The sequence below is a fragment of the Dasypus novemcinctus genome, chromosome 1 (assembly GCF_030445035.2).
Source record: "Dasypus novemcinctus isolate mDasNov1 chromosome 1, mDasNov1.1.hap2, whole genome shotgun sequence".
Classification (NCBI taxonomy): domain Eukaryota; kingdom Metazoa; phylum Chordata; class Mammalia; order Cingulata; family Dasypodidae; genus Dasypus; species Dasypus novemcinctus.
This window is the reverse complement of record NC_080673.1, coordinates 104,116,770-104,136,138: the sequence shown is the minus strand read 5'-3', so window position 1 is coordinate 104,136,138 and position 19,369 is coordinate 104,116,770. Positions and strand designations below refer to the sequence as shown.

The 19,369-nt window shown below is 39.5% G+C and overlaps 1 protein-coding gene across 10 annotated transcripts in view; it reads left to right on the top strand.

The window, feature by feature from the left end:
• The window catches only part of RAP1GDS1 (Rap1 GTPase-GDP dissociation stimulator 1), a 200,816-nt gene extending 193,313 nt beyond the window's left edge, over positions 1-7,503 (top strand). For all 10 annotated transcript variants that reach the window (XM_058295181.2, XM_058295199.1, XM_058295208.1 and 7 more), the window contains one exon: positions 5,657-7,503. In XM_058295181.2, coding sequence (XP_058151164.1) covers positions 5,657-5,784 — 128 coding nt within the window. In that variant the 3' untranslated portion in view covers positions 5,785-7,503. The remainder of the gene's footprint in view (positions 1-5,656) is intronic.
• The last annotated feature ends 11,866 nt before the right edge of the window (positions 7,504-19,369 follow it).

Below are 19,369 nucleotides of genomic sequence, written 5' to 3'. Positions count from 1 at the left end.
TTTCAAGTAAGTCTCCTGTAGACAGCATATAGTTGGGTCAATTTTTCCATTTTCTCTGCCAGTCTGTTTTTACTGATACATTCAAACCAATTACATGTAATATAATGATTGCTGTATGTTATGGCTTAAGTCTGCAATTTCATTTTTTTGTTTTTAGTACTCTCTGTTTTCTTTTTCCTGACTTTGTGTAGTTTGCATGAACACCTTTTAGAATTCCATTTTGATTTATCTATAGTGTTTTTGAGCATATCTCTTCATATAGCCATTTTAGTGGTTGTACTCAATATTACATTATATATACATACCTTATCATAGTCTAGTGGTGTCATCATTTTACAAATTCAAGTGAGGTATAGAAACTGTACTCTCTTTGACCCCTTACGTTCTTCATTTGTAATATAATTATTTCCTCTATATACATTTAGAATCACATCCAACTGTGTTGTATTTTTTTGTTTCAAATGTCAAACATAATTCAGAAAACTTGAGAAATAGTTATCCACATTTTTATTTACTGAGTTCTTTCTTCCTGATGCTCCCTCCAAGACTCCTTTTTTTTTTTTAATCATTTCCTTTCTGTTTAGAGAATTCCCTTTAGCCATTCTTTTACTGTTGGACTGCTAGTGACAGATGCTCTTAGTTTTCCTTCATCTGAGAATGTATTGATTTCTCCTTCATTCATGAAATATATTTTCTTTGGTATAGAATTCAGGATTGACAATTTTCTTTCAGCATATGAAAAATTTCATGCCACTGCTTCCTTCTGGCTTCCATGGTTTCTGATGAGAAATCCTCTTTCTGTATGTGGGAAGCTGATGCTCAACCACTGAGCCACATTGGTTCCCCCTCTTGTCTTTCTAATTGTTTACCCCCTTATAGGTAAGGCATTATTTTTCTTTGTTTTTGACTTATGATGTGTGGATTTGGGGAGTTTATCCTGTTTGAGGTTTGCCTAACTGTAGGTGTATGTCATTTACTAAATTTGGAGGGTTTTCAACCATTATTTCTTCAACTACTTCCTCATCCCCACCCTATTTCTCCTCTCCTTCATGGACCACAGTGACCCAAGTGCTACACCTTACATAGTTATAGTCCCACAGGTCCCTAAGGCTTTGTTTATTTTCTCTTTCAGTCTGTTTTCTCTGTGCTGTTCAGATTGAGTAACTTCTATTGTTCTCTCTTCAAATTGATTCATTATTTCCTCTTTCTTCTCCATTCATTGGAGCCTATTCATTGAGTTGTTTATTTTGATTATTGTATTTTTGAGTTTTAAAAAATCCCATTTACTTCTTTTTTTATACCTTCTATTTCTTTGCTGAGACTATTTTTTTCATTCATTTTCAGCATGTTCCTATTGTCATTGAAGCATTTTTATTATGGCTGCTTTAAAATTCTTCAGATAATTCCAGTCTCTGTCAACTCACTGTTCACATTTGTTGCTTGTCTTTGAAAACAAAAATTCAGTGTATATCTTCTTTTTTTTTTTTTAAGATTTATTTATTTCCCACCCCCTCTTCCCCCCATTTTCTGCTCCCTGTGTCCACTTGCTGTGTATTCTTCTGTGTCTGCTTGTATTCTCATTAGGTAGCTCCAAGGAACCAATTCTGGGACTTTCTGGAGTGGGAGAGAGGCGATTACTCTCTTGGGCTACCTTAACTCCCTGTTCTGCTTTGTCTTCTTATTTTCTCTCCTCTGTGTCTCTTGTTGCATCCTCTTACTGCGCCAGCTCTCCACATTGGCTGGTACTCCTACACAGGGAGGCTTTCCCACGTGGGGCAGTTTTCCCACGTGTGCCGGTGCTCTGCTTGGGCCAGCTCACCATGTGGGCCAGGAGGCCCTGGGCATCAAACCCTGGACATCCTATATGTTAGATGGGAGCCCAGTTGATTGAGCCAGATCTGTTTCCTAGTGTGTATCTTCTTGATTCTTGGTATGATGAGTTGGCATTCTCTAATATCATTCAGTCAAGGAGAAAAAAGAGCTGGGAGCACCACCCTCATAATTGTCAGGTATGGGTAGATGTCCAGATAACCTACTCAGCCTCTGTCAACACCCAACATGAGGGCTCTTTGTTATTGCTGGGTGTGGGAGGGAGTCTGAGCTTTTTAGGCCTCCTCTGATACCACCCCTGTGAGGAGGGGCCGCGGTACCTATTACTTCGGGTAGAGGTAGAAATCCAGGCACTGTACATGGTCTCCACTGACCACAGTGATGAGGGACTCATTACTGCTGGGCAGAGATGAAAGTTTTCTGATACTGTCATAGTGCAGGAGATTGGAGCACTGGGTTACAGCCTGGCAAGTGCAGAAGTTTAGACTCTACTTGGCCCTTCCTAGCATGGATACTGGTGGGATCACAGTTTATTCTCTAGTGTTGGCTGGAATAGACCAGTTATTGTCTTTAAGAAACTGGTCCTTTCACTAGAGATAACAGGCTTATGTTGAAGATTTTTGTACCTTTTGGCATTTCTGGCTTCTTTGGTCCAAATCTGGGCTATATGAGGCAAAAAGATAACCTACCATGTCATACATAGGTTCCAGTGTTGCTAGCTAGTCAGCCTTCTTTTTTTTCTATCTTTCAGAGTCTTATGTTTATTTTTATGTATAGTATCCAGGATTTTTAGTTGTACTTAATTGGAAGAACAGGGAAAAATAGTCCACTTCATCATCTTGTATCTTTGTCATATCTTTAGTTCATATAATTCAGTTATCATTATCACCCAGATCTTCCTTGTAAAGATATCTGGCTTTCTTACCCAAGAGCAAACACTCAGAAATGCTGAGGAGATTTTGTGCAGGAAAGCACTGATAGATTCAGTATTTAAATTCACAACCATCATCAACAAGACCCCAAGATTTTCTCCTTCAGTATTATACTTCTAGGGAAGCGGACTTCGCCCAGTGGATAGGGCGTCTGTCTACCACATGGGAGGTCCGCGGTTCAAACCCTGGGCCTCCTTGACCCGTGTGGAGCTGGCCCATGCGCAGCCCTGATGAACACAAGGAGAGCCGTGCCACGCAGGGGTGTCCCCCACGTAGGGGAGCCCCATGTGCAAGGAGTGTGCCCCGTATGGAGAGCTGCCCAGTGCGAAAGGAAGTGCAGCCGCCCAGGAATGGCAGTGCACACATGGAGAGTTGACGCAGCAAGATGACGCAACAAAAAAAAGAAACACAGATTCCCATGCCGCTGACAACAACAGAAGCAGACAAAAAGAACACACAGCAAATGGACAAGAGAACAGACAACTGGCGCGGGGTGAGGGGGGGGAGAGAAATAAAAAAATAAAAAGTATTATACTTATAGATGGTAAGTGCTTTAAAAGGAATAACAATGACCTCATCCTGGCAAGTAGTTAATGCTGCTTTTAAGATAACTATATTGGGGAGTGAGGTGGCTCAAGCAGTTGAGCATCTACCTCCCACATACGAGGTCCTGGGTTCAGTTCCCAGTGCCTCCTAAAGAAGACAGACAAATAACAAGCAAACTTCAAGCAAAAACAATGAGCAAAGACAACAAGCAAGACCATGAGCAGACAAAAAAACAAACAAACAGGAAATGGATATGGCTCAAACAGTTGAGCGCCTGCCTCCCATGTGGGAGGTCCCAGATTTGGTTTCCAGTGCCTCCTAAAGAAAAAACCAACAGACAGCGAGCAGACAATGAGAAGAAAAAGAGCAAAAACAACAAGCAAACAGACGACGGAGCCATCTCACGTATTGGGTGGGGTGGTAACTATATTCATTAGACTTTATTTGGTAAAGAAAAGTATTTTCAAGGCCAAATTTAAGAATTATGGTTAATATATAGCCAGCCTGGAGAGCAACCATTCTAGATTAGACTGGCTCAGACAGATTTTTTTTTTCCTTTTAAAAGGTTAGATTACCTGATAGTTTTACCATATGAAGAGTTTTAGATTTCTATCATATAGATGGTTTAGGGCAGAAATAAGTGATAGGTGTGTTAAAAAAATTCTGACCAATAAAAATGAATTATTTACTTTAGGAAAAATTATTTGTGTAAGAAAGAAAATGTTATAGTATACTGTGTAGTTCGACTAAGAATAAGAAGTTTTATAGTCATAATAATGTTTACAATGAATAATTATTTAATTAAAATTTGATATTATTGTTTTGGAAAAATAGGAAAAGGGGAGCTTTGAGGGATGGTGTACAAATTAAACTAAATTTTCATGAATTTTCATCTTCTGTAGTTAGACGTCCCTAGATAACTAAAATTGATAAATAATCACATATTATTTATAAATAAGATACATATCTGAATAAATAACTAAAAGAGTTAAAAGTGATTCCTCTAAGAAGCAGGATTTAGAATCGGCAGTCATGGGACAGTACGCTGTTTTTCCATTATAAAATCGTATAGTACCATTTGACTTTATATCAATATATTGTTTTTATATTTAAAAATAATTGAAAAACATGCTTTAACTAGTGACATTCCCCTTATTATTGGTATGACACTGACCCATAAACCCTGCTAAAAGATTTGTCAGCAAACTAAGACAGTGTTGGTGGGGGGTGAGGAGTGAGGTGAGCTCTAGGGCAGTCACACAGATAAACAGCTAATGGACTAACATGTGCCCTATTGCTTCATTAGTTTTCAGTTACTAGTTACTGCTCTTTCATTTGGGAGACATAAAAATACAAATATGATATTCAAGTTTACTTTCAGGAAACAGTTACTTTGATAGAATTTCCTCTCATAATTGGAACCAGCCTGTTCCTTTCAGCTGCCAGCAAAACCATAAGCCCAAACTGTATTTCTGATAGTCAGATATACCCTTGGTTAGAAATTAATTCATCTGTTAAAACAAAAAAGAATGAAGACAATGCAAAGTATAAATGTCCAAGAATTAGGAAATGCAGAAGAGCACATGGCAGGAGGTAAGGGTAAGCATTCTTGTCATTTGACTGATGTTGCTGTAAAAGGAAGGAGAGAATTTGTTATACCATAGACTTTTTAAAAGCATTAAGTCACCTAAAAATTGGTCTTAGTTTTATAACTCAGTCTTATCTAAATAACTTGTCAGTTGGGGTTTGCTGATAGAATTAAATTTGACCTCAGTCTTCCCTTAACTTCTCTTAAGGTTCTTGGAGCCTTACAGAAGTTCTGTACTTCCCTGTAATTGAGTTTAAGCAGAGCAAGGAACCAAAAACATGAAGATAGGAAATCTAAAAGGAAGCTGTATATCAAATATTTATTGAAAGGATGTGAAGTATAAACTTCTCATTTGCCACAGAATTCGTTTGAAACAGATCCTGAGAATTTTCTGTAAATGATGAGACTTCATCTTTGAACTGATAATAGGGTTAACTGGGATACAGGTAACCTTGAGATCCCACAGGGAGCTATATTTAATTATAACTCATTACTTTAATCAACTTTAGACTGTAGAACTTGACATTTGATTTATCTTTATATATAAATATGGCAAGTAAAGATTCTGTGATTTTATTTATTGCATTACATCCCTAAAAAAGATATTGCTAGGCTAATGTTACCTTTTTCCAGAATTGTTCCTAGTTATGTAACTTGTTGTCATCAAAATAAACATGCTGTATATTTTTTTGATATATTGTACAATTTGTAAAATTTGAATGACCAACAGAAGCATATCTATTTTATTTTTGTCTTTCAGACGCTCTATACAAGGAAGTACAGGATTTGGCCTTTCTAGATGTTGTATCAAAACTTCGCAGTCATGAGAACAAAAGTGTTGCTCAACAGGCCTCTCTCACAGAGCAGAGACTTACTGTGGAAAGCTGAGAACTGCCCCTTCCTGATAGGCGGCATTATCCCATCCCTGATTTCCTCATTGTCTGCCATCCAGCTCCTCTCTGCTTCATTCTCTACCATATCACTTGTGCATGCGTGTAATGTTCTGATACCAATTGAAGAACTGCTGTAGGTACCTGCCAAATAAGATTTCTAAACCCATTGTTACTGTGAACATGAATTTATCAAAAACAAGTCCACTCATAAGTGTGCTCTTGTATTTCTGTTGCTTGAGCTACATTAAGTAGAATGTGCATGTTGTAGTCCTATGATGATGTAAACTTGGTACTACATAATGACTTGCTCCTCAAACTCAGTAAACTGCATAATAATGTTCTGGTAAATTAGCAATGAAGAAAGCAGCAGAAACTGTTTAGCTTATTAAAGATGGAATGGAATAGTAAAAATAGCTCCATTTTTGGTGCTTGGGAAGCACAGTGACCAAAAAACTGTATGGCTGCTCATTCATTAGTCTTACCTACTAACGTCAAACCCATGGTACCTAGAGTTAAATAAAATTCCAGTGCTCTCACTCTTTACTCTATGGCTTCTCTTTTATCTTTAATATGTAGAATATTAAAACTGCCACAAACTTTACAAGACTTCCTAAAGTTTTTGATTCTACATTTAATTGACCGTCATCAGTAGCTTGATGTTGAAAATATTTTTAGTTTTCAGTGTGAAACTAAGGGGTTGAAGAAACCCTCTTATACTAGTGCATCTTGCTTTTTTCCTGTGTTTTAGATTCTGAAATATGTGCAGTTTCACCTCAGAACCTCTTCCATCAGTAACCAGCATTGTCCCACATTTGTCTTTAAAAGTCACTTGCCACCTGTTTTCACCTAAGAAAATTGAGTAGCTTATTGGAGAATGTAAACAGAAATATTTTTTTTTTGCCATTTTTTCATTATCATCTTGAAAGAGAGAAGCTTCATATTTTATAGTCCTTTTTAATAGCACATAGGAGGACAGATTAAGGGACGTTTCTCTACACTAAAGAGACGAAGGCAGGTTTTAAAAGCCATAGTAGCCAGTCTAGTTTATGCTGCCAATGGCTCCTTAACCAGTAGCTGTTAGAGTTTTCTGCCTCTCCTTTCCCACTGAGAACTGCAGTAGATCTCAAAGACGAGTTTAAAAAAAAAAAAAAAGGGCCAAGACTCAAGAAATGGAGAAGACACCTTTGATGTACTTTTCACCATACATTATACTACCACCACCAAATGAGTTCTTACGACTTTGAAACACAATCTTTGTAAATTAATCAAAACATCCTGATGACACACCTGCCTTCTCCCTGTACCCAAGTTTGACAATTGGCTTAAAAAGCAAGATGGCATCCAGTATGGAACAACTACAGGTCAGTAGAATGGGCTGCCAAGGAGTGACAGAAGCTCCTTCCTCTCCAATGTGAGATGCTGCACATCTCTATGGGGTGATCTAAGTTAGACTTTTGACTCTATAAATAAACATCTATAATTTAAGAAAGTTAAAGCCCCAATGGAGGTAAAGAACTTTTTGACTGGTCGTTCCCTTTGATGTCCAAGAAAGGACTTTTGTGAGTACTTATGCTACTCGTACTGTAAGAATGATCTTATTTATTGTCTCCTCCTGGGCCGGATAGTGGGCTATATTTTATTATAGGTTTTGAAAGACATCTGTTATGTTAATAATAGACTGTCCATATTACTAAATAAATAGTATATCAAACTATAATGTCATCATTTGGTTTGTTTATTTTACCTATATTTCCAGCTCCTAGAACAGTGCTTGCTCATTGTTGATGCTCAATAAGTATTTGTTGGATGAATTCCTACTTCCATGAAGCTTCCAGACTGCCTGAATTTACTTATAGAAAAATTGATTGATAGGGAAATTGAGATGTAGTCTGACTTCAGGGAAAAAAGTTTTTAATCATAGGCTCTGTCACTGTTGAAAAGCATTAGTAAGAAAACGTCAGAACAGAGGCATCCAAAAATCATAGAAGAGATTTGAGAGAAGTCATCATCTGGGCCAGCTATCGATTTGCTGATATAGATGATTTGCACCTCCCAGTCTCCAGCAAAACAAAGTGCAATTCAAATTACCAGTTGTGCTACAGGGAAAGGCCAGAAGGCTCTGCTACCAAATTATTTCTAGAGGCTACCATTAGTTGGCTCCAAACTAAGAATGACTTTTAGGAGAGAGAATGGGAAGTCCCCATTGTTCTCAATCTCTGGCTTCAAGAATGAGTGTCCAGATGGGAGGAGCAGCATATAAAGTTTTATCATTTTATGCCAGGATTAGAACATAGAAGAAAAGCAAAATGGCCAGGTAATAGAGGGAAGAAGATGCCTGAGTGAGGTGCATTAAAGAGTGCCCTCCCAACCCCCCATTAGCTCCTTGGAATCTTCTAACCACCTACCCCAGACTGTAAACACCTGTACTCAAAGCAAAACTCATCAAACATTGGCCCATAATCCAGTGTTTTACTTGATAAAACATATTTGAGCATAATCTCAGCAATAGAGCAATACTAAATTTTTTCAGTTCTAAATGATTTTTTCTTGGATGGAACTGAATGCAAGCTCTTATATGCAAATATTGGTGTATAGTGTTCTTAGAAATCCTACATGGGAAGATTTCAAAAAAAATGCTCTTTGGTATCATTAGAAAACATTATTTAATTCAGCTAAACATAGGGGATAAAGATACCGAGATATTAAGGCACTTAGGTGAACATTCCCATTTGTATTCAGCTGTTACTAGAATCAGTAAGTTTAAAAGCCACTTCTTATCTCTAGGAAGCTATAACATTTGAATTATACCAGTTTCTATTAAAAAGCTAAATGTTTCTTGAAAATATCTAAGGTAACAGATATAGCTCAGTTGATTGAGAGCCTACTTTCTATGTATGACGTCACAGATTCATTCCCCAGTACCTCTTACATATATATATATGTAATGATATTGGTGGTAACAAGGGACCAAGACTTGCCCCTACACACACATACACATACACACACACACACACACACACACACACTGCAAGCCCCCAGAACTCAGGCACCTCCTGGGGAAGGATGGAGCTGAAACCTCAACCTAATTGAGATTAAGCTTATGTCTTTGAAATGAATATAAATATGTATATATTAGGGATAAAATGTCATGCTACTTGTAGATGAACGTTCGTATTAGTCAAAAAGGGGAAATAGCCCAAATATCCACCAACAGAAGAATGGATAAATAAAATGTGGTATATCCATACAATGGAATATAATTTGACAATAAAAAGGAATGAAGTACTGATACATGGCACAACAGGATGAACCATTATGCAAATGAAAGAAGCCAATCACAAAAGACTGCACATTATATGATTCCACTTACAAGAAATGTCCAGAACGTACAAATCTATAATAGAGACAGAGTAGATTAGTGGTTGCTTAGGGCTGGGAGTGACGATAGAAGGTTAGGGATAATGTTGGGAGTGGCAGTGGGTGATTGCTAAAGGTAAGAGATTTTGGGAGCGGTGATGAAAATGTTCTAAAATTGATTGTGCTGAATATGCTAAAAACCATTGAATTGACACTTTAAATAGGTGTATTGTATGGTATATGAATTACGTCAATAAAGTTGTTAAAAAAGAGAAAAAGAAAAAAGATATTGGTGTATCTTTGTAGCTTCAACCAGGAAAATTAAAGTGTTTTTTTCCCCCACAGATCAAATGTCATCTCTAACTTTACCTTCATACACACATAGTTACATGCCATGCAGTTTCATAGATGTATGCTTTGTAGGTGTGTATGACTGAAATGTGGTGATAACTGTCCTTTAAAAGTGATACATAGTGAAAAGACTATGGTCTTTGGTTACTGTCTAATCTGTAGTTACATACTGACTATGGACAAATTACCTAAACTCTCTGGGCCTGCTTTCTCATTAATTTGATGAGTTTAATAATCCCTTCTTCCCAGGTTTTTTGTAACAAATGAAATGATAAGCAGTTCAAGTATGGGTGGAATTGTAATATATTTGGGCCTGAACTACTCCTCTTCCTTCTGCAGGATTCTCAGCTGAAGAAATTCAAAGAACAGGGAAACGGACTTTGGCCCAGTGGTTAGGGCGTCCGTCTACCATATGGGAGGTCCGCGGTTCAAACCCCGGGCCTCCTTGACCCGTGTGGAGCTGGCCATGCGCCTCGCTGATGCGCGCAAGGAGTGCCGTGCCATGCCAGGGTGTCCCCCGCGTGGGGGAGCCCCATGCGCAAGGAGTACGCCCGTGAGGAAAGCCGCCCAGCATGAAAAGAAAGAGCAGCCTGCCCAGGAATGGCGCCGCCCACACTTCCCGTGCCGCTGACGACAACAGAAGCGGACAAAGAAACAAGACGCAGCAAATAGACACCAAGAACAGACAACCAGGGGAGGGGGGGAAATTAAATAAATAAATAAATCTTTAAAAAAAAAAAAAAAGAAATTCAAAGAACAACAGCCAAACATAAAACAGTGCCTGTTAATAGTTGGGCTGGAATATATGTCTTCATCATGATACTTTCTCTTCTTGTCTGAGACCTCTTCATCTGTGAAATGGGAATAATAGTAGCTCAGTAATATTAGCATTCATTAATATCAGTATTACAATATCATTAGAAATAAAACTAATATGATGAATTTTTCCTCAGTATAGAAGCAGAACAAAATTTTTTACCAAATTGAGTTTTTTAGCTATGGCCACAGAAATCCTAATGTACCATTTTGAAAATGGATAATACACATCTGTCTGGCATTTATAACACTAAAGAGAAACTTTTTTTTTTTTAAAGATTTATTTATTTCTCTCCCCTTCCCCACCCCCCCACCCCGGTTGCCTGCTCTCTTTGTCTATTTGCTGCGTCGTCTTTGTCCACTTCTGTTGTTCTCAGCGGCACGGGAATCTGTGTTTCTTTTTGTTGTGTCATCTTGTGTCAGCTCTCTGTGTGTGTGGCACCATTCCTAGGCAGGCTGCAATTTATTTCACACTGGGCGGCTCTCCTTATGGGGTGCACTCCTTGTGCGTGGGGCTCCCCTACGCGGGGACACCCCTGTGTGGCACAGCACTCCTTGCGCGCATCAGCACTGCACATGGGCCAGCTCCACACAGGTCAAGGAAGCCCGGGGTTTGATGCGGACCTCCCATGTAGTAGACAGACGCCCTAACCACTGGGCCAAGTCCGCCGCCTAAATAGAAACTTAATGAGGTGACAACTCATTTTATATACTAGATTTCAAATTATTATTAAACCAACTTAAATCAGATAGGTACTGGTGCCTGCAGTTCTGACATTTGCTCCCCCAGTTCTTAACTTTCCTACTGATAGGTGTCACTACCCTTATCCAAAGAGAAAAGTAGAGAGTTTTACTTCCTAGGCAGCCCAGCAGATCACTGCTCAGATGTTCTGAGCTGTGCACTCCTCACAAGTGTCTCAAATGGTTTCTCTGCTCCCAGCATTATCAACACAGTTTTCAAGCAGTAAAAATAGAGTAAATATGGTGCCTAAGGCATGTAAGTGAGGGCTCGGTGTAAAAATGACTTGAATCAAATACCTTGTACAACTGGAAAAACAAACTTGGCTTTCACCTTCACCCGCAATCTCAGAAAGTGTTCTTGAAACTTGTCCATGGCTCAAAGGTCAGTGGTTTTGCAGTAGGCATGTGTGCAATTTTTTCTTTTAACTTTGCTTTACCATATACAGTTAAAACCACATTCAGGGGAGCAGATGTAGCTCAAGTGGTTGAGCACCTGCTTCCCATATATGAGGTCCTGGGTTTGATCTCTGGTACCTCAAAAAACAAAAACATTCAGAGATGTGTAGAACTTCAAAGAGTTTAGTAAGTTGAGTCACTTCCACAGGACATATACATAGACAATTTTGTCACAGGATGATTTTTTAAAATTAGCTAGATTTTTCATCTCCAGGAAAGTGTAAAGCCTTATCCTATCATATTTTGAAGCTTCTTAGTTTCAGATTTTGGATATTTCTTTAAATAATTTTAAAGATCTTTATCAGATTTTGCTACCTCAAAAGTAAAATTTTTAAAAGCCTTAAATCAGGCTTCCAGGATTGGAAGCCTTAAATTGATCTTGTAAAAAATATATCTATTTTCAAGTATAATGAGACATTATATTATAATAGTTACAATAGTTACTTTGACATTGATTCCCAGTGATCCTGAAGAATCCCAGAGGAAAGAAATTCTGGCTCAGATTAATTCCGATTTTTAAAATTATTCAAAGCAAGGGTCCTTTATAAACAAATGACTTTTCTTTTTCTTTTTTTTTTTCTTTTTTTTTCTTTTCTTTTCTTTTCTTTTCTTAATGAAAGGGGCTGCCATATAAAGAATATAAGCAAGCCTGGTGGGAATAGAGAGAGGCTGAGAGTACCTGCTGGGAAGCTAGGGTACATCCCCGTCCTTGGGGTATCCATGCACTTGGATGAAAACCCTTCTTCCTGGCCTTTTCACAATGCTCTCCCAATGTCAGCATCTTCCCAGAACCAGGAGGACCAGAGAAGGGTAGCTCGCCATTCACTTCTTCAGAGATACTCTTAGCTTCTTGGTCCTCAGTTCCTCTCTGTATCCAGTAATCACATCAGACAAGAACCTAAAACTATTTAGAACTTGTGAAGGAGGGGAAGGTGGAATAATATCTTAAAATAATATAAAGGAATATGGATTGCAACCAAAAACAATCTGCAACATGCCTTTACCAGGATGAAGAGGAGGGCTGGGATATTAACCAGAGTAGCTCTGACTTCAGACCATCTCTGCAGGAGTCTAAAAGAGTTCCTGATTTCAATTGAAGCCAACAATCAGCTGAGACAATTCCTTCTCTCCACCCACCCCCCTTTTTAAGGTTCCAGAATGCAACTCACCCCACCTCCCCCATTGTGCCTCTCCTACAGTGACTTCCTTTTTTGTAGGCAAGAAAAGTAGGGGAGGAGTCATCAATGAATCACAGTCCGCTCTTTTCACCTTCTCCTCTCATCCTTTACTACACAGCAGAAGTTAAAGGAAGTGATACAGCAGAGTTGCCATTTAGCTTCATAATATCATAAACTGATAACTGCTTCCCCCTCTCCTACCTCTTGACCTTTTGTTCTCCTATGAGGATAAATGTGAAATGCATTGATTTTCCCTGAGCCACAAGATGTGGGAGCAAGATATGCACTGACTTGGGGGTGGGGGACGGAAGAATAGAATAGATGGAACAGAGGGCATTTTTAGGTCACTGGAATTGTTCTGCACAATCTCACAATGATGGATACAGGCCATTTTAAATTTTGTCAAAGCCCATAAAAGTATACAGTACAAAATATAAACCATAATGTAAACCACTGACCATGGTTAGTAGCAATGCTTCAATATTTGTACATCAATTGTAACAAATGTACCATACACATGTGAAATATTAGTAGGGGAGAGTGGGAGATGGGGAGGGGGTTGGGTATAGGGGAATCCCTATATATTCTATGTGACTTTTATGTAACCTAAAGCTTCTTGGAAGATAAAGTGAAAAAAAATAAGAAACTGGGAAAACATGGAAGAAATTGTCACTGTACATAAAAGACAACAGATCTTGCAGTGATGAAAGACAAATTAAATTTTTTATTTATTTTATTTTATTATTTGTATTTGTTTATTTCCTTGGCTTTGTATTTAGGGAGGTTTTGGGTCACTGAAGGGTCACAACTGTGGCAGGGGAGAATCACAGGTGCAGGGTGTCAGTGATGGGGGGATGAGTGGGGAGGGGTGCACCTGGAGCATGCCTCTATGGCATATGAATATGTTCAAGTGGTCATGGGGTGTTGGTCTCGGTGGGTGGAGACCCACACAATAACAAAATATTGAATTGCTATCCTGGAAAGTCCTGCTACATTCTCTAACAGAGCAGCAAGAACTCCCCAAGTACATGAGCAGTGCCTAGTGAAGGAGGACAGACCATTACTCAAGGCCCTTGATAATAATAATTGTACTTAGGAACCTTGTTCCTGAGAAACTGAAACCTAGCTTAGTATAATATATTGACTAAGAGTTACCTCCTGAAAGCCTCCTTGTTGCTCAAATGCAGCCTCTCTCTAAGCCAAATTCAGCATATAAATGCACAACCTTCCTCCTCCCCGACCCCAACCTGGTGTTGGACATGACTCCCGGGAATCAGCCTCCCTGGCACCAAGAGATTATTACCAAGGGCCGACTAGCAATGTGTTTGAAAAAAAAAACTTGACCAAAAGAGGGAAATATTAAATACAAATGAGTTTTTATGGCTAAGAGATTTCAATGTGAGTCGGGAGGTCATTCCAGGGTTATTTTTATGCATGTCTCAGCAGGATCTCATTGACTGCCACAGTAAACAGTGCCTCAAATGCAGGACTCCCGAGGGCTCTAGAAACATCTAGACACTAGAGGCAGGGCAGACAATCTCAGAAATTCAGCATCTTGTCAATGGGCCTTACTTTGGAATATATGCTCCTCAATGTAAGAGTTAGGCTCATTTATAATTTCCTTACACATGGTTCTTCTGCCCCTTTTATTTGAACCTGTAGTTAGCACTATACTCATTAAATATATATCCCAGAGACTTAAGTCTTCAGCCTGTTCATATTCTGGTTGAGCCCTGAATCTCAGCAGAGTTGCAGCCAACACGTACTCTTCCAGAGTTGCAGCCAACACGTACTCTTCAGTTTATTGGACTCAGGACAACTAACAAAAGGATGATGATGGACAACACCCATCCTGAAAAAACTGCAAGCAAGATAGTTCCCTCCATCTGTCCCCATGGGATCTAAGCCCCCTCTCAATCAGAAGCAGGGTAGGCATCACTATCCTCAAATCCTCAGGATTGAGGAATGAACAAACATAAGGGAGAATGCAATTATGGACTAAAATAGACTTACTATTGTTTTAGCAATAAAGAACTTGTATCATTAATATAAAGATAGTAGCCACCAGAGGTTCTAAGGGAGAGAGAGGGAAGAATAAGCTTAACATGAGGCATTTGGGACATTGGAATTGTCCTGCATGACATTGCAATGACAGATACAGGCCATTGTACATTTTGTCAAACCGATAGAATTGTGCAGTGTAAAGTGTAAACTATAATGTAAACTATAGACCATGGTTAATAGCAACACTTCAATATGTGTTCATCAATTATAACAAATGTACCACACTAATGGAAAATGTTAATGAGGGAGAGTGGGGAAGTAGAGGGGGTGGAGTAAATTGGAATCCCCTATATTTTTATGTAAATTTATGTAATTTAAAGCTTTAAAAATAAAAAATAAAGAGATATGCACTGACCTATGAAAAGCATCTGATGAGAATTCATTTCCTGTCACTACTTAAGAAAATGCTAACCATACATTTGTATGTTTTATAATTTGATTTGAGTAGTCACTTAGTCTAATAAAATCTATGTTTTTAATACCTGTAACTAATGTCTGAGGCAAAGTTTCAGAATGACATCTGTCATGTTTTCCCACAGCAACTTCCCTGTGTGTATTTTACATAATTGAAGTATGTGTGCCTACATTCTTCTTTTCCACTTAGGCAATAAGCATTCTTCCACATTACTAACAACTCTTCTTAAACCTCATTTTTAATGGCTGATATTCTTCAACTTTATGGATGTACCATAGTTTACTTAGCCATTTTCTCACATCTGGGTGTTTGACATAGCTTGACTTAAAAACAAAACAAACAAACAAACAAAAAAACAGCACAAAAAACCCAAAGGTGTAAGATGTGAGGATTTTTAAATTCTTGGGTAATTTCACAGCTTAAAACTATTTGACCTGTCAGTTCCTCTGCTCTTTGCCACTAATCCTAAATCAAAAGCCCCATTCCCACAAGAAAAAACAAACAACAACAACAACAAAGTCCCATTCCTTTCTTCAGGGATCCTTATCAATTTCTCAATGTAGCAGTATTCCCCCAGCCTCTTTGCACCTGATCCACCCACTCTTTGTCATCTCTTGCCCTCCCTACTCTCCTAAAGGAAGCCACAACAGAGGACAGGGAGTGGAGGTGGAGATGTGAGGAGGGCAGCGCCTCGTTCCAATCTAGGCATTGAATCAGTTAAACCCACTCACCATTCCCACCACCCCCTTACTACATTTGTTAGAATTGGTCTCCTAAAGACCGGAGCCCATATACAGGGACCCACTAGAGCTGGTGTTTAGCTAATTGGAATCTAATTCCCTCTTAGCACGGTCATCAACTGATGCCAGCACTTTTGCACATTTTACCAAGCCTGTGAATCACAACTCTGACTTGTTCTGACACTCTCCAGGCACAACTCACATGGAGAGGGGTAGATTAGGGGTAGAGAGCCTCTTCTTTTAGAGGAATTATTTAACACTCTTGAGGATTCTGTGACCTGGTTAACCTGTTTCTTCATCTTTATTTAGACCAGAGATGGCAAATTGCGCCACCTTCAGATATGTTTTGCTTGGCATTTAAAAAAAGAAGATGAGAAGCAGACTTGGCCCAATGGATAGGGTGTCCACGGTTCAACCCTGGGCCTCCTTGACCCGTGTGGAGCTGTCCCATGCACAGTGCTGACGCACTCAAGGAGTGCCGTGCCACATAGGGGAGCCCCATGCACAAGGAGTGCGCCCCGTAAGAAGAGCCACCCAGTGCGAAAGAAAGTGCAGCCTGCCCAGGAATGGCGCCGCACACATGGAGAGCTGACGCATCAAGATGATGCAACAAAAAGAAACACAGATTCCCGGTGCCACTGGTAAGGATAGAAGTGGTCACAGAAGAACACACAGTGAATGGACACAAAAAGAAGACAACTTGCGTGGAGGGGGGAGGAGAAAAGGGGAGAAATTTAAAAAAAAAGAAGAAAGGAGAAAAAAATGGACTGTAACGACTTAAAATTTGGAGGATTTTGCATAAAAACATAGTTCTCTGACTTTTCTTTAGAAATTGGGAATTCTGGCAACCAGGGTCTCTACATTCCTGGAGAGCAGCATGTTGCTGCAGTCCCTTTTGGGCTGGGCTTCCCTCTTTAGCCTATCAGAGTCCCCACCTCACCCACTTCTGGTATTCACCTAAACTGCATTGCCCCAGAACCATCCATGTCTGTGAATGTGGAAAGGTAGTGTGCAGGCTATCTGCTTCAGGAGCATGAGTAAGGAGAATGGATTTTTAGGGGGTCAGAGGCAACTGTACAGGAAAGGTCATGTCTAATAGAAATGTAGTGTTTGGCCCAAGGACATTTTTATGACCTGGGAAAACATACACTGTTTTTACCCCTTTAGAGAAAAGACTAGATATTATGAGGACCAGTGACGTTGCAGTCGGACAAGTGGCAGGAACATAGAAACAGAGACAGCTGCAAGCTATGTCCAAGGCTGGACCTGCCCCACCCTGCCAACAGGGAGCTGGTGCTGACTTGCTTGCCTGTTTCCTCACAGGGCTGGCAGCATTCTATGGACTTCAGGAATTTAGAAAGTCCCTTCTTAGCTGAGCCAGGAATGCAGCCCTTGCAGAGGCCAAAGACAACCTCACCATTCCCTTTTTCCCACAAATTAGGAGTTCTGCAATACGGGACCTTGTCTATCCAAGCTTATACTCTGCTCTTTGAGAAGGTCTCCCTTTGGAGAATTCCTAACAGACTGCACCAGCCAACCTTCCTGGATAACCTGATCAACCACACTCTTCTCTTGAGATCCAAACCCACAGAAATGAGCCTCCTAATTTAAAAAGTTCCAGTGTACCATCAGCAAGACCTTCATGAATAGGAATACTCTGCTTCTAAAAATTTCAATTATATCATATACCAAAGGACAGTCTGTTCTCCATGTACCCCAGAGGAAGTAATCCCAACTTCTAGAAAAGGCTCAGGAAAAGCCAGATAATTCTCCATCACTCAAGCTACCAAAGACTACATAGACCAGGAACTGAAATATAGCAACAGTAGAGGAAGAGCTGCCAAACTTGTTTCCTCTAAGAATGACCAATCCAGGACCAAAAAAAAAAAAAAAAAAAAATTGCCAGAGTTCCCTGTATCTCTGCCATATTTGAAGAAGTATATAGTATCAATAAGAGAGTTGAGTCTTTATAGCAGATATTGTGAGCTACCAGCTCCCCCGTATTAACAGAACCCCAATTTTGTTCAGGTAGATAATGTATCAATGTGATAACTTTTTGCAGAAGACTTGCTAGAAGACCATTTGCCCCTTCAACTTTTTTTTTCCGTTTTTTTCCTGTGCCAAATGTTGATCTGGACCCCATCCAGACAACATGTATGGTATTGTATACCTGGAGCTTAGTTCTATTAACTGCAGCTCAAAGAGGAACTTGTGCATTAACTAGTATTAAGTGCTATACCTATATACCTGACAAATATAATAATATCTCTTCATTCTAGATCATGTGCAGAGGGATATTGAACATGCTAAAAGTCTTAGTAAATTTAATTCATTTTCCAAGTAGTTAATGAGTGTACCTATAAGATAAAAGAATGACTCTCGAGTACTGTCTTTATTTTGCTTGCCATATATTGGTCTTGTTGTTGCCTATATTGTCTTTGTGAGTTTATGTCTAGGGCAGTGCCTCTCCTCATACTTGTCCTAGCTCTCCTAGACATAACCACCGTCATGGGAACTGGAGCTGGCAGTTTATTCCAAACCCAAGAGGTCTACCACAAACTTTCCCTAAGGTAGCCAAAAGCATAAAAGAACTCAAGGAAGAACACTGTTTCCCATCAACTTTAAGAGGATGCAGCCCTCTGTCTTCTTTATCCTTTTAGTAGGACCATTTATCTTAAATTCTAAGTTTATTTCTCCCAGAATCAATGCCTTCCAAAACAAAATATTAGTCATGTAGAGAGTTCATCCAGTTCTAACTACGGTGCCAGACCTATCTTCCCTCAACTTCAATAGAATAGCCAGAGGGTTTTACATCCTGTCAGGCAGGCCTATCCCCCTAAACAGCAGGAAGCAGCTAAAAAATGACCATAGCCCTTCAGTACCCCCTTCAGAATAAGGGTGTAAACTCTCTGAGGGGAGAGTTAAGGCAGGTTACTGTGCCCCCCCCCAAGAGATGCTGGTCATGAGGTCCCATATGGAACTCTTTTTGGGGTCAAGGGGAAGCCCTAGATACCTCAAAACAAAAGGCCTCACCCTTGGACCCCGGAGAGCTAACAGGTGCAGCAACCATCAGAATAGCAAACAGCTGGGCCTCCACCCAAACATTAGAAAGGGGAAGAGGAAAGGTCTTAAAAGCCCGAACCCAGGGCCCCACAAGCACAACTCATCCTGTAGCCTGCAATCCATGCCTCAGATTGTGTACTTATCTCTCTTCTTGTTTCTTAATAAACTCTTTACTCCCTTGTCTACTCTATGGCATGTTCTCAAATCATTTTATGTGACATAGCATAGAACCTAAAAACCAGAACATTCGACTAACAGGATCAGTTCATTTTTGAAGAAACCATCTTATTGGTAAGAAGAGGTAGTTGTATTTTATAGAATAAAACTATATCCTTTAGGTTAGTGTATGCTTTCTATCCAGAAACAAAGTTATTCTTATGCTCAAAGAAATCTCTGAGC